Below are 24,168 nucleotides of genomic sequence, written 5' to 3'. Positions count from 1 at the left end.
GGAGTATTTTGCCTTTTCAGAGAATTGTGGATATTCTTTTTTGATGCTTCACCAAAACTCAGCAAGTGATAGTTTCTTAAAGGTTAATTGTAATGTTCAGTCTGAACACGTAAGTTAACTTTTGTATTCTATTACATTAATCTCCATTAGTTTATCTTGTACTTTGAATGGTTCTTTTATCAATGCGTGATTTTGTAATTTGAATGTCATTCATTAGTCATTTGGGAAATATGGATTTATTGAGCTGTATAGAACTTCTAAAAGTTGATACATCTCATTATATGATATTTAAAAAATCACATTTATTGATATCACCACCAGTATCAGAAAAGTTTTAGGTACTTTATTGAGAAGCTGATAAGCTCACAGAGTTGAATACAAATTTTCCAAAGTTCTAATTTTAGGTTGAATAGTCAAAGTCTGTTATTGGCAACAAATACTGTCAGTTACTCTCATTGAAATGACAAGTTCTCTTTTTTATATTTGAGAAATGTCTGCCAAATACCCAAGTCTAATAACTCTAGTTCATATGTCAGTTGTTCTTCAAGTAAAAATGATGTTCCATTAAAAATGTGCAAGTTTAGCTCACAACTCAGTCATATGTGGTTTTCCTTGAGACAGCCTTCATGCTTTGGGTATGCATCAGACATGCTTTATATGTACTTCCTGTATCATCCCACAGAATATCAGAATATCATGTACTCAAGGGTGGAGATTTAATAAAATTAATAGTTAAAGGACTTTAACTATTAAAGGACATTCTTTAGTGAGACTGGATTTGTACTGTGAGTGTGTGGTGGTGGTGAAGAGTAAGACTACTATACTAATTCAATTTGGTACCACTACCTTGACTTATGTTAAGGTACCAGGAGCTTCACCCAGTATTGCTTTTTCATCATTGCAAATGTAAACATAGTCGAAAAGACAAGTAACATATTAGTATTATTATGAAAATAGTTTTGGGCCTCAGAATCTGCCATGGATTCATGGACCACTTTGAGAACCACTGATTGAGACTTTCAAAAGAAGGAAGGCATCTCATCTCATAAATCACTTTTCAATACCTGAGACACTGCCTTAGACAGAAAGAAGACCATTTAAAAAAACCTTCATCATTTTTATCATTTTGGTTTCATATAATTATAATAATTAACATTTTATTGAATGTTTGTTGTATGCCAGCTGCTCCGATGTGGTTTTTTTCCCACACACCAATCAGTTCTCTAGTTCTCAGCAGGCAGTGATTGGGTGTCCTACAAATTTAACTCAGGTCTGACACTATCCACCTGGAGATAGTGTCAGATTCCATAGGTTAAAGGTTCAGTCCCACAAGACTGCCCCCTCACCCCTTTAGATGCCACTCACAAGTCCACTGGCTTTAAATGGGAGGCTTCCACATCTCCCTCCTTGGGGCCTGTTAATTTGCTAGACTGGCTCACAGAACTCAGAGAAACGTTTACATTTGTTTACCAGTTTATCATAAAGGATATTATAAGGATACAGAAGAACAGTTGGATGAAGGGGTACAGTACTGTGAGGTCTGGAAGTGTCCTCGTTGTAGGAACTTACGTTCCTGTGGAGTTTCAGGTGTACCACCCTCCCAGCATGTGCGTAGGTTCTGGTTCACGAAATATGGAAGCTCTCCAAACCCCTTCCTTTTAGGTTTTAGTGGACGCTTCATTACCAAAGCAAGATTGATTAAATCATTGGCCATCTCAGTTTTCAGCCCCTCTTCCCTCCCTGGAAGTCTGGAGGTGGTGGGGCCGAAAGTTCCAACCTTCTAATCACGTGGTTAGTTCCCCTGGCAACCAGCCCTCAAGTTTAGGGGCTTTCCAAAAGACACCTTATTAACATGTGGTTGAAAGGGGCTTGTTAAGAATAACAAAGACATTCCTTTCACATTTATGGCTGTGGAACTATTTCAGGAACCAATGACAAAAGACCAAATATTATAACAAAAAATGCTCCCAGTTGCTCTATGCTTAGGAAAGTCCAAGGAGCTATGAGCCAGGAACAGTGAATGAAGATCAAATGTCTATATCTTATTATAAATTATAATATCTCACTTGGATTTTACAGATGAGGGAACAAACGTACAGAGGGGTTAATTAAGTTGCTTACAGCCACACACCTAGTAATTTTTTTCTAGTTATAGTATTTCTAGTTAGAATAGAGTATTTCTTGGGAAGTAAAGTCTTAGTGTTATCAGAAACTTTTTTTTTTTTTTTTTAGATTATCAAATATTTAACTGTTTAATGCAGTGTTGTGTAGTCCCAGCCTAGAAAAGCTAAGGAATACAGTGCAATGATAAAACTTAGTAGAATCTGACCACTATAGAAAGATATGAAAATTAAAGCTAGATATATAGTAAGGTAGGATTCCAGTAGGGAAAAATATAGATCAATCCATTTTCAAGATATGAGAACAGATGGTCTAAATATTTGGATGTGGATTATAGCTAATCTAAAAATGCATAGGTAGAGATAAATGTAAGCTAAATACCTATCTATGTAAATGTTAAAAAAGTACACATGCAACTATTTTATTTTTGCTTGTATGTACAATATAATTTATACCAATATTCTGTTTAATGCTTTCAAAGAGAAAGCCAATTGGAAGGCTCATAAATATGTAGCAGAAAAAACTGAAACACAGAACAAAATATGTTTTCTAATAAGATGTAATAAGTAGGGATATAAAAAGAATGATGACTAAAAAAGTAAAGTACCAAGTGCTTTAAAAATCTGTCATTAAACAAGATAAATTGAAGACAGTAAAGTAGACAGAAACTAATGGGAAAAAGCAAGCTGCAGATAAGTATTCCTAAGTAATCAGAATGAAAGAAATGCATCTGAACCACAAAAGGCATAAAAACTAGGAGCCAGCATATGCTTGGCAATCTTTTCTGTGTAACTTTACTGAACTGACCAAAACACTGCCGATTTTTTTTTTTTTTGTAAATAATTTTTTATTGAATGAAAGATTTTAAAAATTTTATAGTGCTTTACAATTTTCCAAAAATATCACACACGTGACTTCATATAACGCCATGATAACCCTTTTTTCCCCCACCCCTATATTGCCCACCCCCACAAGTGGTAACCACTAGTTTGTTTTTATCTGTGAGTCTACTTTTTTTTTTTAATTTTATTTAATTTATTTTTTTATACAGCAGGTTCTTAATAGTCATCAATTTTATCCACATCAGTGTATGAATGTCAATCCCAATCACCCAGTTCATCACACCACCACTCCCACTACCCTCCCCTTTCCCCCCTTGGTGTCCATACGTTTATTCTCTACATCTGTGTCTCAATTTCTGCCCTGAAAACCGGTTCATCTGTACCATTTTTCTAGGTTCCACGTATATGCGTTAATATACAATATTTGTTTTTCTCTTTCTGACTTACCTCACTCTGTATGACAGTCTGTAGATCCATCCACGTCTCAACAGATGACCCAATTTCGTTCCTTTTTATGGCTGAGTAATATTCCATTGTATATATGTACCACATCTTCTTTATCCATTCGCCTGTTGATGGGCATTTAAGTTGCTTCATGACCTGGCTACTGTAAATAGTGCTGCAATGAACATTGGGGTGCATGTGTCTTTTTGAATTGTGGTTTTCTCTGGGTATATGCCCAGTAGTGGGATTGCTGGATCATATATATGGTAATTCTATTTTTAGTTTTTTAAGGAACCTCCATACTGTTCTCCATAGTGGCTGTATCAGTTTACATTCCCACCAACAGTGCGAGAGGGTTCCCTTTTCTCCATACCCTCCCCAGCATTTGTTGTTTGTAGATTTTCTGTTGAAACCCATTCTAACTGGTGCGAGGTGATACCTCATTGTAGTTTTGATTTGCATTTCTCTAATAATTAGTGATGTTGAGCAGCTTTTCATGTGCTTCTTGGCCATCTGTATCTCTTCTTTGGAGAAATGTCTATTTGGGTCTTCTGCCCATTTTTGGATTGGGTTGTTTGTTTTTTTAATATCGAGCTGCATGAGCTGTTTATATATTTTGGAGATTAATCCTTTGTCGGTTGATTCCTTTGCAAATATTTTCTCCCATTTTGAGGGTTGTCTTTTCGTCTTGTTTATGGTTTCCTTTGCTGTGCAAAAGCTTTTAAGTTTCATTAGGTCCCATTTGTTTATTTTTGTTTTTATTTCCATTACTCTAGGAGTTGGATCAAAAGAGATCTTTCTGTGATTTATATCAAAGAGTGTTCTTCCTATGTTTTCCTCTAAGAGTTTTATAGTGTCCAGTCTTACATTTAGGTCTCTAATCCATTTTGAGTTTATTTTTGTGTATTTTGTTAGGGAGTATTCTAATTTCATTCTTTTACATGTAGCTGTCCAGTTTTCCCAGCACCACTTATTGAAGAGACTGTCTTTTCTCAATTGCATATCCTTGCCTCCTTTGTCATAGATTAGTTGACCATAGGTGCATGGGTTTACCTCTGGGCTTTCTATTTTGTTCCATTGATCTATGTTTCTGTTTTTGTGCCAGTACCATATTGTCTTGATTACTGTAGCTTTGTAGTATAGTCTGAAGTCAGGGAATCTGATTCCTCCGGCTCCGTTTTTTTCCCTCAAGACTGCTTTGGCTATTCGGGGTCTTTTGTGTCTCCATACAAATTTTAAGATTTTTTGTTCTAGTTCCATAAAAAATGCCATTGGTAATTTGATAGGGATTGCATTGAATCTGTAGATTGCTTTGGGTAGTAGAGTCATTTTCACAATATTGATTCTTCCAATCCAAGAACATGGTATATCTCTCCATCTGTTGGTATCATCTTTAATTTCTTTCATCAGTGTCTTATAGTTTTCTGCATACAGGTCTTTTGTCTCCCTAGGTAGGTTTATTCCTAGGTATTTTATTCTTTTTGTTGCAATGGTAAATGGGAGTGTTTCCTTAATTTCTCTTTCAGATTTTTCATCATTAGTGTATAGGAATGCAAGAGATTTCTGTGCATTAATTTTGTATCCTGCAACTTTACCAAATTCATTGACTAGCTCTAGTAGTTTCCTGGTGGCATCTTTAGGAGTCTCTGTGTATAGTATCATGTCATCTGCAGACAGTGACAGTTTTACTTATTCTTTTCCAATTTGTATTCCTTTTCTTTCTTTTTCTTCTCTGATTGCCGAGGCTAGGACTTCCAAAACTATGTTGAATAATAGTGGTGAGAGTGGACATCCTTGTCTCGTTCCTGATCTTAGAGGAAATGCTTTCAGTTTTTCACCATTGAGAATGATGTTTGCTGTGGGTTTGTCATATATGGCCTTTATTATGTTGAGGTAGGTTCCCTCTATGCCCACCTTCTGGAGAGTTTTTATCATAAATGGGTGTTGAATTTTGCCAAAAGCTTTTTCTGCATCTATTGAGATGATCATATGGTTTTTATTCTTCAGTTTGTTAATATGGTGTATCACATTGATTGATTTGCGTATATTGAAGAATCCTTGCATCCCTGGGATAAATTCCACTTGATCATGGTGTATGATCCTTTTAATGTGTTGTTGGATTCTGTTTGCTAGTATTTTGTTGAGGATTTTTGCATCTATATTCATCAGTGATATTGGTCTGTAATTTTCTTTTTGTGTAGTATCCTTGTCTGGTTTTGGTATCAGGGCGTTGGTGGCCTCATAGAATGAGTTTGGGAGTGTTCCATCCTCTGTAATTTTTTGGAAGAGTTTGAGAAGGATGGGTGTTAGCTCTTCTCTAAATGTTTGATAGAATTCACCTGTGAAGCCATCTGGTCCTGGACTTTGTTTGTTGGAAGATTTTTAATCACAGTTTCAAATTCATTACTTGTGATTGGTCTGTTCATATTTTCTATTTCTTCCTGGTTCGGTCTTGCAAGGTTATACCTTTGTAAGAATTTGTCCATTTCTTCCAGGTTGTCCATTTTATTGGCATAGAGTTGCTTGTAGTAGTCTCTTAGGATGCTTTGTATTTCTGCAGTGTCTGTTGTAACTTCTCCTTTTTCATTTCTTTTTTTTTTTTTTACATGGTTTTTAATCTATGTTAAAACACTTTTTTTTTTTTAATTTATTAATTTATTTATTTATTTATTTTTGGCTGTGTTGGGTCTTCGTTTCTGTGCGAGGGCTTTCTCTAATTGCGGCAAGTGGGGGCCACTCTTCATCGCGGTGCGCGGGCCTCTCACTATCGCGGCCTCTCTTGTTTCGGAGCACAGGCTCCAGACGTGCAGCCTCAGTAGTTGTGGCTCACGGGCCCAGTTGCTTCATGGCATGTGGGATCTTCCCAGACCAGGGCTCGAACCCGTGTCCCCTGCATTGGCAGGCGGATTCCCAACCACTGCGCCACCAGGGAAGCCCTCCTTTTTCATTTCTAATTTTATTGATTTGAGTCCTCTCCCTCTTTTTCTTGATGAATCTGGCTAATGGTTTATCAATTTTGTTTATCTTCTCAAAGAACCAGCTTTTGGTTTTATTGATCTTTGCTATTTTCTTTGTTTGTATTTCATTTATTTCTGCTCTGATCTTTATGATTTCTTTCCTTCTGCTACCTTTGGGTTTTGTTTGTTCTTCTTTCTCTAGTTCCTTTAGGTGTAAGGTTAGATTGTTTATTTGAGATTTTTCTTGTTTATTGAGGTAGGCTTGTATAGCTATAAACTTCCCTCTTAGAACTGCTTTTGCTGCATCCCATAGGTTTTGGATGGTTGTGTTTTCATTGCCATTTGTCTCTAGGTATTTTTTGATTTCCTCTTTGATTTCTTCAGTGATCTCTTGGTTATTTAGTAACGTATTGTTTAGCCTCCATGTGTTTGTGTTTTTTACGTTTTTTTCCCTGTAATTGATTTCTAATCTCATACCGTTGTGGTCAGAAAAGATGCTTGATATGATTTCAGTTTTCTTAAATTTACTGAGGCTTGATTTGTGACCCAAGATGTGATCTATCCTGGAGAATGTTCTGTGCGCACTTGAGAAGAAAGTGTAATCTGCTGTTTTTGGATGGAATCTCCTATAAATATCAGTTAAATCTATCTGGTCTATTGTGTCATTTAAAGCTTCTGTTTCCTTATTTATTTTCATTTTGGATGATCTGTCCATTGGTGTAAGTGAGGTGTTAAAGTCCCCCACTATTATTGTGTTACTGTCGATTTCCTCTTTTATAGCTGTGAGCAGTTGCCTTATGTATTGAGGTGCTCCTATGTTGGGTGCATATATATTTATAATTGTTATATCTTCTCCTTGGATTGATCCCTTGATCATTATGTAGTGTCCTTCCTTGTCTCTTGTAACATTCTTTATTTTAAAGTCTATTTTGTCTGATATGAGTATTGCTCCTCCAGCTTTCTTTTGATTTCCATTTGCATGGAATATCTTTTTTTTTTTTTTTTTTTTAATTAACTAATTTTTATGGCTGTGTTGGGTCTTCGTTTCTGTGCAAGGGCTTTCTCTAGTTGTGGCAAGCGGGGGCCACTCTTCATCGCGGTGCACGGGCCTCTCACTATCGCGGCCTCTCTTGTTGCGGAGCACAGGCTCCAGACGCGCAGGCTCTGTAATTGTGGCTCACGGGCCCAGCTGCTCCGAGGCATGTGGGATCTTCCCAGACCAGGGCTCGAACCCGTGTCCCCTGCATTGGCAGGCAGATTCTCAACCACTGCGCCACCAGGGAAGCCCTGCATGGAATATCTTTTTCCATCCCCTCACTTTCAGTCTGAATGTGTCCCTAGGTCTGAAGTGGGTCTCTTGTAGACAGCATATATATGGGTTTTGTTTTTGTGTCCATTCAGCAAGCCTGTGTGTTTTGGTTGGAGCATTTAATCCATTCATGTTTAAGGTAATTATCGATATATATGTTCCTATGACCATTTTCTTAATCGTTTTGGGTTTGTTTTTGTAGGTCCTTTTCTTCTCTTGTGTTTCCCACTTAGAGAAGTTCCTTTAGCATTTGTTGTAGAGCTGGTTTGGTGGTGCTGAATTCTCTTAGCTTTTGCTTATCTGTAAAGCTTTTGATTTCTCTGTCGAATCTGAATGAGATCCTTGCGGGGTAGAGTAATCTGGGTTGTAGGTTCTTCCCTTTCATCACTTTAAGTATATCATGCCACTCCCTTCTGGCTTGTAGAGTTTCTGCTGAGAAATCAGCTGTAACGTTATGGGAGTTCCCTTGTATGTTATTTGTCGTTTTTCCTTTGCTGCTTTCAATAATTTTTCTTTGTCTTTAATTTTTGCCAGTTTGATTACTATGTGTCTTGGCGTGTTTCTACTTGGGTTTACCCTATATGGGACTCGCTGCGCTTCCTGGACTTGGGTGGTTAATTCCTTTCCCATGTTAGGGAAGTTTTCGACTATAATCTGTTCAAATATTTTGTTGGGTCCTTTCTCTCTTCTCCTTCTGGGACCCCTATAATGCAAATGTTGTTGCGTTTAATGTTGTCCCAGAGGTCTCTTAGGCTGTCTTCATTTCTTTTCATTGTTTTTTCTTTATTCTGTTCTGCAGCAGTGAATTCCACCATTCTGTCTTCCAGGTCACTTATCCGTTCTTCTGCCTCAGTTATTCTGCTATGGATTCCTTCTAGTGTAGTTTTCATTTCAGTTATTGTATTGTTCATCTCTGTTTGTTTGTTCTTTAATTCTTCTAGGTCTTTGTTAAACATTTCTTGCATCTTCTCGATCTTTGCCTCCATTCTTTTTCCGAGGTCCTGGATCATCTTCACTGTCATTATTCTGAATTGTTTTTCTGGAAGGTTGCCTATCTCCACTTCATTTAGTTGTTTTTCTGGGGTTTATCTTGTTCCTTCGTCTGGTACATAGCCCTGTGCCTTTTCATCTTGTCTATCTTTCTGTGAATGTGGTTTTTGTTCCACAGGCTGCAGGATTGTAGTCCTTCTTGCTTCTGCTGTCTACCCTCTGGTGGATGAGGCTATCTGAGAGGCTTGTGTAAGTTTCCTGATGGGAGCGACTGGTGGTGGGTAGAGCTGACTGTTGCTCTGGTGGGCAGATCTCAGTAAAACTTTAATCCACTTGACTGCTGATGGGTGGGGCTGGGTTCCCTCCCTGTTGGTTGTTTGGCCTGAGGCAACCCAACACTGGAGCCTACCTGAGCTCTTTGGTGGGGCTAATGACAGACTCTGGGAGGGCTCACGCCAAGGAGTACTTCCCAGGACTTCTGCCAGTGTCCCCATCCCCACGGTGAAACAGAGACACACCCCGCCTCTGCAGGAGACCCTCCAACACTAGCAGGTAGGTCTGGTTCAGTCTCCTATGGGGTCACTGCTGCTTCCCCTGGGTCCCGATGCGCACACTACTTTGTGTGTGCCCTCCAAGAGTGGAGTCTCTGTTTCCCCCAGTCCTGTCGAAGTCCTGCAGTCAAATCCCTCTAGCCTTCTAAAGTCTGATTCTCTAGGAATTCCTCCTCCCGTTGCCGGACCCTCAGGTTGGGAAGCCTGACGTGGGGCTCAGAACCTTCACTCCAGTGGGTGGACTTCTGTGTTATTAGTGTTCTCCAGTCTGTGAGTCACCCACCCAGCAGTTATGGGATTTGATTTTACTGTAATTGCGCCCCTCCTACCGTCTCATTGTGGCTTCTCCTTTGTCTTTGGATGTGGGGTATCTTTTTTGGTGAGTTCCTGTGTCTTTCTGTCGATGATTGTCCAGCAGCTAGTTGTGATTCTGGTGTTCTCATAAGAGGGAGTGAGAGCACGTCCTTCTACTCCGCTATCTTGGTTCCTCCCTCAGAATCTTAAAATATCGTGTTTAAATGAAAATAGATTGTAAAGCACACATACAAAATTATTGTGCAGCTCCTAATTATACAGTCATCTGTTTACTCTTTAAGACTCATTTTTCTCCAGCATAAGTCAAGTTGTGTAACTTTATATCATCGTTGATTGCGCAGAATTGTTGGGTCAATAAAAATTGATTTCAGAAATTTGTCACCCCCTGAACATCTTCAGGTTTCAGTATATGTTTTGTTTTTGAGATTTGGATTTTCCTTTTTGTATATATTTTAAGAAACAAAGTCCTTTGATAATGTATTTTATAGGAAATCCTGCTAGCAATTATGACCCATTAAAAACACTTAGCTAACAACATGTATCAGTGCTGATGCCGAGCTCTGCCCACACAAAGCAGGGTACAGGAACTGGGCTCTATTTCTTTTTTAGTGATTATAATTTATTATAACCTCTTTTGTGGACAAAAGTGGTCTATAGCCATCCAGATAACTGTACACTTCAGTATTACCTGTGTTTTAGATACTTTGTGTTAAAAAAGCATCAAGAAAATATTGTTCATGGAGTTGATGAAAAAGGAAAAAACTTACAATTTAATATTTGTTTTACAAAGAAATGCATTATCATAATTCTTGATTTTTCTTCCCTTTTTTTAGGCTTCACATTTCTTTTGGGGATTGTGGGCTTTGATTCAAGCCAAATACTCCACTATTGAGTTTGATTTCCTTGGGTAAGTTTAATTTTACTGTATGCATTACATTTGTCTCTACTCTTTTGGGATTTACATGTAGAATTTATAGGGGACATTGTAGTTATTATTTTTAGTCAAATGTTCCAGAGGTTGCATACATTTGATAATTGGTCTGCAAGGAAATCTGGTATAATCTGTTAAGTGATCTCAGTATTAGAAAAGTGTCCAGTAGGTGGTGCAATAAACTAAAAATATGTCCCTTGAAAATTTAAAAACTTAAAAAAAATCAGTTTAGAAAGGGTGGGTGGAAATAAACGAAGGATTAAGGTTTTTAGCTCTAATTATGTTGTTACTCTCTTTTCTCAATAGGTATGCAATTGTTCGTTTTAACCAATACTTTAAAATGAAGCCTGAGGTTACTGCATTAAAGGTGCCTGAGTAAAGAAGACATTTAGTTATTCTTAAGTAGCTGAACAATGCTTGTGGATATTTTAAGAAATTCCAAAAAGCCAATATATGTTAAAATTATTTTAATTTGGTTATCTTGCTTTACAAATTATACTTCTAAACAACCAATTTATTTTTTAAAAAGTCTGAATGATGTCAAGAAATACACCTACTGCTCTCAGTATGTGGTGGGTAAGAAGTTTGTTAAATCAGCAAAAAGGTATAAAGATGTCAGTTTAATCCTTTGATAATTTAATCTATGTTATATGTGAATTATTTATTATAAATTTAACATGAATTCTGTGACTGTTTTCATCTGTTTCATCTGTTTGTTGAGTGTAAGCAACGAAAATTTTCCAGAGAAAATTTTTTTTTAAGTTTTACTTTAATAAGATTAATTTTAGTAAACATTTTAGGTGTTTAGTGTAACCTTTTTATTTTGACACACTGTTAGTTAAATGAATCATTTACTCTTGGAATGCCAGACACTGGTTTAGATAACTTAAGATGTTCATAGAAAAATATCTGTTTAGGAGATTGAAGTACATTCACTGTCTATGCTAGTGGTACATCTTTCTGGAGTATTGGAAAGCATTTTTTGGGGGGGGAACATCTTAGAATTAAATTCCCCTCTTGCTATATAGTCTGGCAGTATAAATATTAATATTTACCATATAATCCTGGAATAGATATATGATGATTTTATGTTACCAAAATCTGTATTAAATAATGTTTTCATATACTATATATGGTCATTTAAGTTACAGTTTGTTTTTAAAATTTTACTATATCAAATTGTTTCTAACCAAAATTTTGTTTTACTTATTGAGATGTTGTATATTTTGTTTGTTATTAAATAGTAGCTAGTACAGCAATTGCTAATTTTTGAAACAAAGACAGAATGCTTATCATACTTGGGAACAAGAAAATGTCATTTAGATTAATTCTTTTTTACTTCTTCAGATTCATTCCTTACACTGTGGTTTTAATGTTTTAGTCTGGCTCCATGTCTTTAGAATGATAGCAAATGATTACTTGATAAATGTATCAATAGTTTCAGAGAAATAAGTTGAGGTGGTTAAAAGAATTAAATAAGGAACATTTAGAACATGGATCTTGTACACTTAAAATCTGATATAACAATGTGAATTAAGCAAAAATACTCATGGTAGGAGGGCTTCTGTTTGGTTTGATTTCTTTTGGTTTTGTTTGTTTGTTTTTGTCTGTTTGAGAGCGAGAGGACGGCAGTTATTATTTGGAAGGAACTTAGATCTTTGGGATAGATAAGCAAGCATCCAGTTTTGAAGACTGCTGTGTAGAGTTGAGCAGTCATGGTTAACTTTGCTTAGAAAATTAGTCTGACAAGCTTTGCACTTTGGTCACATAAGTGCCCATGTACAAAGTTGGCTTAATGGATCTGCATATTCAGAATATGCAACTACAAATTTATCCTCTGAGAAATCTTCTGGGGAGTCTGATGTATTATTCCAAGTGACTTGTATTCTCAGATAAGTGCTTTAAAATACTTGGATTATCTCAAGATGTTTAAAGCTAATAAAGTAAGTAGAAACACTTACAGGCCATTTAAAATGGTAAATTCTAGTTACATGAATAGAATCTTAAAATCTGTTTTGTGTCTATATAACAGTGTTAGACCAAGATTTGTTTTCTACCTCCCCAATGTTACAAATGTTCACTTCTGTTTTTATAAACCATATTACTGTAGGATCAACAGAATTTTACCTAATTAACTAAATGAAAGGAACCAATTAAACAATGAATAGCTTTTTATACAATGTTAGAGTGAACTTGAAAAATTGTTTTTCGTGGAATTTTCATCTGGGGCTGGAACATTTTCTTAGAACAATGAAGAATATGTAGTACTCTTGATTTTTTTGCTTTCTGACTTCTTAAAAGTGCAAATATATCTTGGAGAACTGTGGGAAGAGAGAAGATCATTTTTCTACCTTACTCCGTATTCTTCAAACTATTTTGAATAGAGATTCACTGAGCCATTGCTGGTAGATTGTGCATAGCTGCTAGCTGTGATACTGTTGTAAGTGGTTCAGAGAGATTCATATAGAAGTGAATGTAAAGGGGAATAAAGGCTCTCATTTTAGCCCTAGGCAATGAATCTTGGGAACAAAATAAGGTATTTAAGATATTTCCCCCACTTTTAGGCTAGATTTTGGGTATTATGATGTTCCCACTTCCTGTACAGGTTTTTGGGATCATGCTTCAGCCTAATAATAGGGTTCAAAATTTGCTTCCCTTTTAATTGACCATTTAAGGGATTCTAAAGGGAAAACATCCCTCTAAAATTTGTCCTGTGGCTTGCTGAGATGTCTTTTGCCTTTTTATGTTAAGCTAAGGAACTTGAATGCCTTACCTAATAACTCAACTGATAGTAAGCTCATTTTGTAAATATGAAAATGGTTGTTAGAGAAGTGGCATTCATGTATACTCAACTGTTAGTCAATAGACCATAGTGGCCTGGATGCTTTAGCAAGCAAAATTCCACAATTTGTTTTCCCTTTGTTCCTTACATACTTGTATGATCTTACCTGACCAGTAATACTTGATTTTTTTCCCTCCTGACCCCATGCTACCACCACTTTCTGGGAATTAAAGAGATGTGGTAGTAAATCATACTGTTCACATACATGATCATTTGAGATCAATATGAGCACAAAACTCATCAACTAGGTCTGCCTGGAATGTATATAAAACAGTGTAAATAAAAATTTGTAAATTAGTGTGAGTTGTATGTTGCATATGAGATTGTGTATTGTTTTGCATTCTTTTCCCTTTTGTAGACATTTTTCTGTAAGGTAATGATCCAGCTCTTTGGTTTTAGACTGGAAATAGCCAACAAATCGGGCTGCACAGTGGGATAACAAGAGGAACTGGAAATAGGGTTTGTCAGTTTTTGTTAACGTCAGTACTTATTTATTTAGCCTCTCAGTGCCTAATATGACTTTTTTTCGATCTTTAGTTGACCACTAGTTTTTGGAGGTTAGATCCCTGCAAGCAGTAAATTAATACATTGTTAGAATTCCATTATTTGAGTCATGATTCTAAGCTAAAGCAAATTAAAAATATAATTTTATGATTGCAGACTGAAGTGTTATCCTTTTCTGTTTTCAAGGCTGTTAACCTTTTTCTACAAAAAAAAACTGAGTTTTTATATATCTCAGTATGAATCTTAAGTCCCACATATACAAGGGAGATGATAAGTAATAGCTCCTAGTTCAACTTAAGCATGTCTCAGTTGGCTTCTCTAAGTATAAAGCTGTTCATTATGGGATTGTAAAACACAGAAGAGGTATGTGTTCTTTTAATGACTGCTAATTCCATTTTTGCTGAACTAAAAATATTTAACTTCATAAATATATTTATTATGAAACCTTCCAGATTTAAAGGGAAAATTCCCCCATACACTCTCAAAAGTTAAAAACCTCCACTTTTAAAGTTATATAGATATTTCTTTTTTATATTACACAAAGCTTTCTGTACCATTTTTGAATTCCTTCATAATGTAAATGAGAAAACTATCAGTTTGATTTTCTGCTTTAAATTGCTTTTAATAAGCATTTTATACTGCATTCCAAAGTGATATAGACTTAAGCTTTTAATATTAGTCAGTCATTCAATTGATAGACAAAGTTAACAATGCTTTATGCTAGGAGGAGAGTTTTGTTATTGGCAGCAACTTGCACTACTTTACACAAAAGGCAAATGCTAGTAGTTTTTATGCACAAAGGAAAGTGAATTATAAGTATGTGGTAAAGCAGCTTTATCTTTATTTCAAAATTGATTTGCTCTGAATTTTCTTCATTAGATTTTTAGAATATCTTTGACTGGAAACTTAGTTACATATTAAGGCAATCTGTTTTGTTTTTGTTTCTTTTTTTAACGAAAGACATTAGTTATATGGAACCACCTTTTTTTTCTGCTACATACCACTTGTGAGATTACAGTGTTATGTCTTGGGTTTGATGTCTTCAGACAGAAAAGTGTAACGATTATTTTAAATGAATTTTTCCCCATCTTTGAGGTTTAGTCCGTAAATGTATTGCTATAAAAGAAAATGCTTGAGTTTGCATTACTTGAATACTTGAAAACTGAAATTAATAAGATATATTACACAATGAATTAGACTTTTCTGAACAGTTTTTAACACTAAATTTTTCCTTTCTGGATCATAATTTGAAATGGACAGATTTAAACTATTTGAATAGAAAAAATAATACAGTGCTTATAGAAAATATCCTTTTGACTTTGAGGCATTCAGAGTTCAAGTTTTTAGTAGGTTTCTGTCCTGAAATCTGCTTTCTCTTCTTTCCTATACTTAATGCACTTACTATGCTACTGATGTTATCAAACAGCAAGTTAAAATAAAATCTGTGTTCATTACGCATCCTATGGCTTTCTAGTTATGAAAAAATTGCTCTGTAAAATATTCTTAATCCCTAAATGTAGGCATATTTTTGTCTACACCTTGCCCATTAATGGTATTAATAATACCATTAATCATTTTAACAAAACACAAGGTATTTATACAAATTGAAAACATTACATGTTATATTTGAACGAGTTAGTGAAGGGTAAGAAAAAGGTGGCTGATTTGAATTGTTCCATTAGTTAAATTTCAAAAGGAACTTTAAGAGAGAGAATAAGACCTGGTGGTATCCGTGTAAACTAGCTCCTGTGAACTGGAAAAGACCCCCCCAAAAGCAGTGGAGGAAATGAGAGCGTTTGCATGGTTGTGCTGTGCTGCTACTTAAATTATGTAGTTGCACCCTGTAATTTTTATTGTGCAACAATCTGAAGAAGTTTCCTGTTACTTACATGTACTAAAGTCATTATAAATTGGTAGAATCTGCAAAAAGGAAACTTTTAAACTCTACTGTATTTAGGAGCCTTTGTATAGCTGGGTGAAGTTTCCATGATTTGAAGTATTTGGATTTTAAAATATACCATTATTTTAAGAAAGAAGACCTGGCATTATTCCATGTTCTTAAATGACAATGTCCTTATCAGTTTCAGAAGAAAAAAACAAAATGAATAATTGTCATTGCATTAGCTGTATGTTGAATTGGGAAATTGTGGCATAAAGGTTAAATTTATGTTTCTCAAATGTGAACCATAGTAGTATAATGCTGCTCTGTAAATACTGTAAGTGCTACAAATAGTCTCAGCACTGAAAATGTATTGATACCTCTCAAATGAATGCAACGTTTGATGTAGGTGTTTTGATATGCCTCAGAAAGTATCTGAGTGTCTGGGAACTTGTTAATCTGTTTGGTAATGAAGATACTTCCTGTTTTTTGTTGCTTCTTTTCATGTTTAAACTTTAATCTTTACATTTTTACTACTGTTAATTTAAGTAAAATTTGTTCTCTGGTTAAAATGGGGTTACCAGTGAAGAAAATTAAAAACAGCCTCATTCATGTAACTGCTTAAATAAAAATGCATTTTTGCTATGTGTTCATAAACTTTTAATGAATCTGTATTTCTGTTTAAATATAAGTGATGTTTAGGCTTTATTTCTGTTCAGTAAGGCCTTTTACCATTGATTAAATGAAGGAATGTATCTTTTTGAAGAGATTTATATTCTGTAAATAAAAATTGGTTGTAACAATAAAGTTGAGTTCTAACTGCTTGTATCCATAAATCTTGTTACTTCAACTTATTTTTGTGGTTTTCCTATTGTAGAAAAAGCTTTTAAATGTTCGTGTATAACTATTTGTATATTTGAAGTGAGTCTTTAAATTTCTAATCTCTGGTTTTTTAATACAGTGTTTAAAAGTTTTGAAAAAAGTTTACTTTTGAAAATTTGGTTGAGATGAGAGTGTAGAATATTGTATAAATTATGAACAAATTTTGTTTACCTAGTTTAAAAATTCATTATTCTAGCCACTATACTTTGTGTTTTCACTGTGCTTGGGGCTGGAAGCAGGATTAAAGACACTGGGACTTAGCATCTTACAGTCTAGGCAGGGACTATCCATTCAACTAATGTTTGTTAAGCTCAGTTTCTCATTTTCGGGTAGTGTGATAGATGGTGGAGATACAAAGATAAGATATGATTTCTACCTTCAGATAATGTTTATCATGAAGATCAATTTTCCATAATGAAAATAGTCAGCAGTGTGTGTGTGTTTGTGTGTTTTTTTAGAATGCCTTCCAATTTGGATTTGTCTGGTGTTTTCTAATGATTAGATTGAGGTTATGTATCGCAGCCAAAATACTACAGAAGTGATTTGTCCTTGTTAGAGTATCACATCTGAGGAAATCAATGTTGATGTTAATTTTGATCACCTGGTCAAAGTATTGTTCTATGTCGTCACTGTATAGTTGTTTTCCCTGTGGTAACTACTAAGCAGTCTGTGGGGAGATACTTTAAGATTTAAGTATTTTGCTCCTGTCAAACATCTCCTGTCCGCCTCCCCTGAGGGAGCAATACTTGATAATTATCTAAACCAGTCTTTATTGTGATGGCTGCAAAATAGTCACTTCTAGTGCTGCTGCATGCTTCACGTATATCAGCCTTTTGCTGTAAGGAATCTCTTGTCTATCATCTATTTATCTATCTCTGTTTACTGTAAGGAATCATCCTCTTGTGTCTGTCTGTTATCTTTCTCTTTCTCTTTCTGCTCTACCATCCATGTGACTGTATTTTAAGTATATACTCATGGGTTTCTGTTTTATTGAATGCATTATAATTTGTTACTACACTTATATATATTGATGTTAAATTGTCTGAGATTTGGCTTGGGGGAACCCCATCAAATCTGGTTCCTTTGTCCTTTTGATATACCCCGAAATTTTTTGAGCACTTCCTTACCTTCTAGTAAAACAAGAAATTGCAGACTAATTTTGTACTTCCCTTCCTGACCCCTGGAATCAGGCATTTTCTCCAAGGAGCCTGGTTCCTTTTGGGGGGGGTTAGTATTTAGAAATTTAGATCTGAGAACTAGGGATGCTCATTGCTCCTGGGATATCACTGATCTTAGGCCCTTTTAGCTGGCAGAGCAAGGGAACACGTGCGTGTGTGTGTGTGTGTGTGTGTGCGCATGCACACGTGCTCATATTCATGTATGTTTTAGAAATTGAGTCCATACTGACACCTCCAATTTCTGATTCAGCTTTCCAGAGTTCTTCCTTGCCTCTACCATTTCATATTTGTTTTTCTTATTTCCTTACTCTGATAATATCGATATGTATTTTTGTCAAGACTACCATAGAAATAGGCCCTTTTCAGTGTATCATATGAGGTGTAAGATGTTAATACATATGTTACTAGTGGTTTTAACCTTAGTTACTTAATTGAAGTGTCTGCCAGGTTTCTCTCCCCACGTTTTACTTTTAATTGGTAATTAGCTTGTGGAAGAGGATACTTGGAAGTTGTGCGGTTTCTTTGCTATTAATTTTAGCATCCATTGGCAGTTTTTTCCTGCAACAATATTGTGATGTTTGCATGATGTTGATTTTCTATTTCTCACTTTCCTTCTACATTCATAAATTGGAATTTTACTGTAAGGAAGAGCTGTACCTTTATTATTTACCTTTATTTATCCAACCAGTAAGGACACAAGGATATTCTGTGGGCTATAATTCTATTACAGTCATTCTGTCGCTCAATTTGTTCCAGCTTGGTGATTGAGAGCTCCTTCAAGTTGGCTGCTGTATTCTTTCAACATTGCCCACCTCATTTTTTTTTTGAGTGCTTCCTTTTCTGGCAACATAAGGTGTTCCAGGCTAAGTTTGCACTTTTCCTGCCCCAACCCTCAATTCAGCTGTTTCTTCACGGATCCCTGACTTTTTTTTTTTTTTTTTTTTAGAGAATATTTAGAAATTAAGGCCTGGGTGCCTTAATTGTTCATTGTTGAGCGTTACTGCTTCTAAATTCCATCAGTTGACAGAATTAGGAAATACTAGAAAAGTCAGAAGAATGCTTCAATGCACTCCCATATATCCTCTTCCAGATTCCCCCAGTAATATTTTACTTCCTTTGCTTTACCATTTTCTGTTTCTTTTTGTGAATTACTTGAGCAATTTACACACATAAATCTTCTTTACCCCTTAATATTTCAATACTTGTATTTCCTAAGAACACTGTTTTGACCTCTGATGAGTTGGTGATCATTCAAATGAATGTCCTCTGTAGTGTGGTGTTTTGGGGTTTTTGTTTGTTTGTTTTTTGGCTGCTTGCAAGACCTGTATTTAATTGGTTTTTAGCAATTTGATTATGATGTATTTAGATGTGATTTCCTTTGTATTTATGATTCTGCTTGAATTTTGACCATTTTGAATCTGTAAGTTTATGTCTTTTACCAAATTGGGGAAGTTTCAGCCATTATTTCTTCAAGTATTATATTCAGACTCATTCTCTCTTCCCTTTATGGGTCCCTAATTACACATGGTTAGACTGAAGTTGTTCAGCAGGTCACTAATGCTCTGTTCATTATTTTTCCAATGTCTGTTTTCTCTGTTTTCCAGATTGGATTATTCTGTTGATCTGTCTTCATACTTCATAGACTTCTTTCCTCCCTTCTAATTTCCAAACTGCTGTTATGTCCATTCAGTGACTTTTTAAATTTTGGATATTATTTTCAGTTCTGTAATTTCCATTTCATTGTTTTTTAGAGTTTCTATTTTTCTTTAAATTTTCTATTTATTCAATATAAGTATAGTCTTTGCATCCTTGAGCATAGTTGCTTTAAAATCCTTGTCCACGAATTTCAACAATGGATCATCCCAGGGACCATCTGTGGATTTGGTTTCTTTTGAGTATGGTTCGTATCTTCCTGTTTCTTTGTATGTCTAGTAGTTTTGATTTGTTTCCTGGACTTGTGATTGATATGTTGTAGAGACTCTTGATTCTGTTATGATCCTCTGACAAGTATTGATTTTGCTTGTTTTAGCAGGCATGTAACTTGGCTGTACTCAAACTCTGGCTCTCCTTGGTGGACAGCAGCTAAAATTTTTGATCAGTTTTTGTTTTATTTTGTTTTTTTTTAGATTTAGTTGGGCTGCTTGGAATGTGCCCCACACCTGTGTAGTTTAGAAGTCAGCCAGAGATTTGGTCGGTCTGTATGCAGATTTTAGTGTCATCTCTGGGTCTTTCTCGGAATTTCTTTCCATACTTTCCAGCTGTTGCGGTTGCTTTGAACTCTGTCCTCTGGCTCTTCAAGTAAAGACTGCAGGTTTTTTGAGTTTTAGGTGCCCCACAAACCTCTGACTTGTGGCTTGCCCTCAGGTTAATAAAATGGGAAACTCAGTGCCATTTTCTTTTTCTAAATGTAAATCCTGATCTGGTTTCTTTTGCTATTGATTGCTTTCTAGTGCTTTTAGGTAGTTTTATATCCCAATTTTATAGTTATCTGTGAGAACTTTGGTCCAATAGGAGATATTCCTTGTGGAACCTCTTTAATGTAGCTTTTTCGGTTGGGAATTTAACTGATACTGTAAATTGGCATAGATGTTAAAGGTTCTGAAATTTTCTCTAATTACCACCTTCAACAAAAACCATATATTCTAACTTGCAGTGTTTTATTATTCAGAAATTGTGTAATTTGTATATATTTTCCTTTTTACCCAAGTTGTTTAATTTCTAGGTGGAAGAACCTTTTTAATTTTGGTTTTGTTCTTAATATCTTGATTTATTCCATTGTGATCAGAGTGTTGTTATTTCTACTTTATGGTAATTATTGATGTTTTGACCTAATATATGATTCACTTTGGGTACTGTTAACCTGTGTTCTTGAAGAAGGCATATTCTCTATTGTCCGTGTGTGGTGTTATACATGTATATATTTATGTGTGTATGTGTGAGTACACACACAGTTTATCCTCATTATCCATGGATTCCATATTTGTGAATTCGCCTACCTGCTAAAATTTATTTATAACTCCAAAGTCAATTTTTGGGGCACTTTTGTGGTCATTTGTGGACTTGTGCCTGTGCAGAGTGGTGAAAAATTTGAGTCCCTTGACACGTGAATTCCCAGCTGAGGTTGAACAAGCTGAGGTTCTGCCTTTTGTTTTAGCTCTCATACTGTAAATGTTTTTTTCATTATGTATTTAGTACCACATTTTTCCCATTTTTGTGCTTTTTGTTGACGATTTCACTGTTTAAAATGGCTCTCCAAGCACAGAAGACTTCCCTTCCTTGGTTTGGTCTCAGCTCTTCTCTTCAGCTTCAGATTCTTCTCACCTACTGCCTTACACTTTCAGATAGAGCTACACCCATCTACTTACAGTTCTGGGACATGTCAATCTTGTTCAAAACTCTCTGCTTTTTTCCATGCTTCTTATCCTCTTGACCAGGTTAATTCTTGACTTTGTTAAAGCTTTTAAAAACTTTGTGCCAACTACTTTGGAAGTATCGCTTCCAGAAAGCCATCTCCGTGTTTGCGCTGTTGTCCCTTCTGGCCCTTTCCTCTGCTTCACTGCAGTGCCCAGGAACACCTCTTATCAGTGAACTTATCCATAATTGTCTGGCTATAAGTTTGCCTCCCCAGGTATACTTTATGAGCCTTCACAACATGAGCCTTATTTATCTTTATGGTATCATAACCTTACATAGTGCTAGTTATGTAATGGGACTTCACTTTATGTTTGTTAAATGAATGAATCAAAGTATTGAATAATTAGGAAATATTTCCAATCGAGCAAAAAACAAGTAAAATCAAAAGGCAGTATTTGATCTTGGAGAGAGATGAGCCTCGGAAATGGCTATCCAGAATAACTTTTCCTGAGTTGGTGTGATACCTGAAAAGTGATTTCATTAGGGAAGCTGTACTTGACTACTTTGGAAGTTAGAAATCCATTCTACTTTTTTACATATACTTCTGCATGGCTTGATGTTAATTTAGTTGAGCCCAAATTTGGAAAAGTTTGTGGATATTTTGTTAACTGTTGTTGATTTCCTGGAGATGACCAGAATTCAGTGTTCTTAGAATCTAGCATCCCAGCAGCTTTTCAAGCCCCCTCAACCAGTGTATATTTTTTAAAATGTATGTCCATAACATTAAAACAAGCGGTGAAAGATTTTTTTCTCTCTAGATGAGTTTCAGTCAGAATCTGTGATTGTTTTTCTCATAATATTGCATAAGTGTCAATAAAACCCAAGCCAAACATGATTGATTTATACCAGAACTTTATTTTTTAAAGTGGCCATCATTAATAACTTGTTATGCAGGCAACAATCTACTTTTTACTGAAGATTTGGCAGTTGCATTGGACTATCTCCTGTGCTCCCTTAACCCAACCAGAATATCACAAAAGAGGAATCAACCTAAAACTACTCTGACATATCAGGTATTTTTACTGTACTATTTTAATTCAACACAAGATTATGACTCAAACATTCTGGTTTCTACTGCAATTTCTCTCACTGGTTTTCTCAACTCTTTGTATTGTGAATCTTTTTTTTTTTTTAATAAATATTTAGTTATTTGGCTGCGTTGGGTCTTTGTTGCTGTGTGCGAGCTTTCTCTAGTTGTGGCGAGCGGGGGCTACTCTTTGTTGCAGTGCGCGGGCTTCTTGCGGTGGCTTCTCTTGTTGCGGAGCACGGGCCCTAGGCGCGCGGGCTTCAGGAGTTGTGGCACAGGGGGTTAGTTGCTCCGCGCCATGTGGGATCTTCCGGGACCAGGGATTGAACCCGTGTCCCCTGCACTGGCAGGGGATTCTTAACCACTGCGCCACCAGGGAGGTCTCTGTATTGTGAATCTTAATAGTTGAAAATGATTTAGTCTCTTTTATTAAAAACTATATATATTTAGTAATTAGTTGATAAAGGATTGCCTTTTTAATCTCACCACATTTTACGAATCTAACTCAAACTGTTCTCTTTTTTCCTCTTTGTAACACTTTGAAAAGAATTTAAACTTTTATTGTGCTTCTTGCAGTTATTCTTTTTTTTTTTTTTTTCACATGGAAGCAGAAGGCTGTGTAGGTGCCTTGTAAAAGGCTGTCTTTATGACATCCCTAACAACTTAAAGCTATCCTGCTAAAAAAGATTTCTGAGTTCCAGCTTTGAAATGGTCTAAAAAGAAAAATCAACAAGAAAGAAAAGTAACCACTTGGCTACATTTGCCAGTGAGTTTCCTTCCTAGGTTAGAAGAGCAGCGTTCTTTTCCTTTGTCTTCATGTTACCTGATACTGTGTTGTCAACAGCAGCTCATTTATCTTTTGCAATAAAAAAATGAAAGCTTAGAGGGGGTTGCTAATAGCACCAGTCTTTGTATAGGTTGAGTGGAGTTTACTTTCTGTTCTTTTTCCTTGTCAACTCAGAACATCTTTTTGGAGACAGCCAGAAACTAGAGGTAAAGTGTCACATAGTAGAAAGATCCTCCTGTTGGGGTGGCAGGAACTCCCAGTAATGACCAGGAGTCTTGTGGGCTTCATTTTCTCATTTGTAAAATGATCAGATAAAATAAGATTACCGCTAGAGTCCCTTCTAGTTCTAAAATGCTAGAGTACAGTAACCAAAATACTTTTGAAAAGATTCCGTATAGAAATTGGGACTCTTCTGCACTTTGGCACATCCCTGCCCTTCCTTTGCTGTGCCCCCTACTTAAACTGCGGAGTCACGCAGCTGGTACGTGAGCTGACTCTCCCTGTAGCTTCACCTTATCTGAACACTGGCTACTGCAGGGAGGTACCTCGTCTTTGGAGGTCTCAGGCTTTGAGTTTCACTTCTTTGAGTCTTTTATCTCTGAAATATTATGTAGGTTCTTGCCAAATAAGGGTCATTTTTGCCTAGCTTTTGGATGGTTTTGTGGACTGAATGTGTTCCCCCAAATTCATATGTTGAAGTCCTAACCCCCAGCATGGAAATGGGGCCTCTAAGGAAGTAATTCAGGTTAAATGAATTCTTAAGGCTGGGGCCCCGATCCGATAGGATTACTGTCCATATAAGAGACACTAGAGAGCTTGCTCACTCTCTTCAAGCGCTCACGCGCTGAGGCAAGGGCTTGTGAGCACGCAGCGTTTACAACCTAGGAAGAGAGTTCTTATTAGAAACCTAATCAACTGGCACCTTGATCAAGGTTGTCCAGCCTCTAAAACTGTGAGAGAATACATATTGTTTAAGGCACTTAGTCCGGTGTTTTGTTATGGCAGCCCAAGCTGACTGATACAGATGGCAGGAACGCAGACTATCTTAGTGTTTTTCTGTTGTAAGTAGGGAAGGCAAGTAGGTAGTATATGTGGGTGTGTTAGGGGGTGGGGTTTAAGGAAAGGGTATAAAAACATGAACTGTTTCACAAGGTATTTTCTTCTTCACCTGAACTGAGAACAGCTTCTCTCCTGA

The 24,168-nt window shown here is 36.1% G+C and overlaps 1 protein-coding gene across 1 annotated transcript in view; it reads left to right on the top strand.

The window, feature by feature from the left end:
- ETNK1 (ethanolamine kinase 1) overlaps positions 1 to 16,487 on the top strand; it is a 72,957-nt gene extending 56,470 nt beyond the window's left edge. The window contains exons 7-8 of the mRNA XM_061205133.1: positions 10,363 to 10,436; positions 10,767 to 16,487. Coding sequence (XP_061061116.1) covers positions 10,363 to 10,436; positions 10,767 to 10,839 — 147 coding nt within the window. The 3' untranslated portion in view covers positions 10,840 to 16,487. The remainder of the gene's footprint in view (positions 1 to 10,362; positions 10,437 to 10,766) is intronic.
- Positions 16,488 to 24,168: the final 7,681 nt, after the last annotated feature.

Source organism: Eubalaena glacialis, chromosome 11 (genome assembly GCF_028564815.1).
Source record: "Eubalaena glacialis isolate mEubGla1 chromosome 11, mEubGla1.1.hap2.+ XY, whole genome shotgun sequence".
NCBI classification, from domain to species: domain Eukaryota; kingdom Metazoa; phylum Chordata; class Mammalia; order Artiodactyla; family Balaenidae; genus Eubalaena; species Eubalaena glacialis.
The sequence above is the reverse complement of the archived record's forward strand: the minus strand, read 5'-3'. Positions and strand labels throughout refer to the sequence as shown.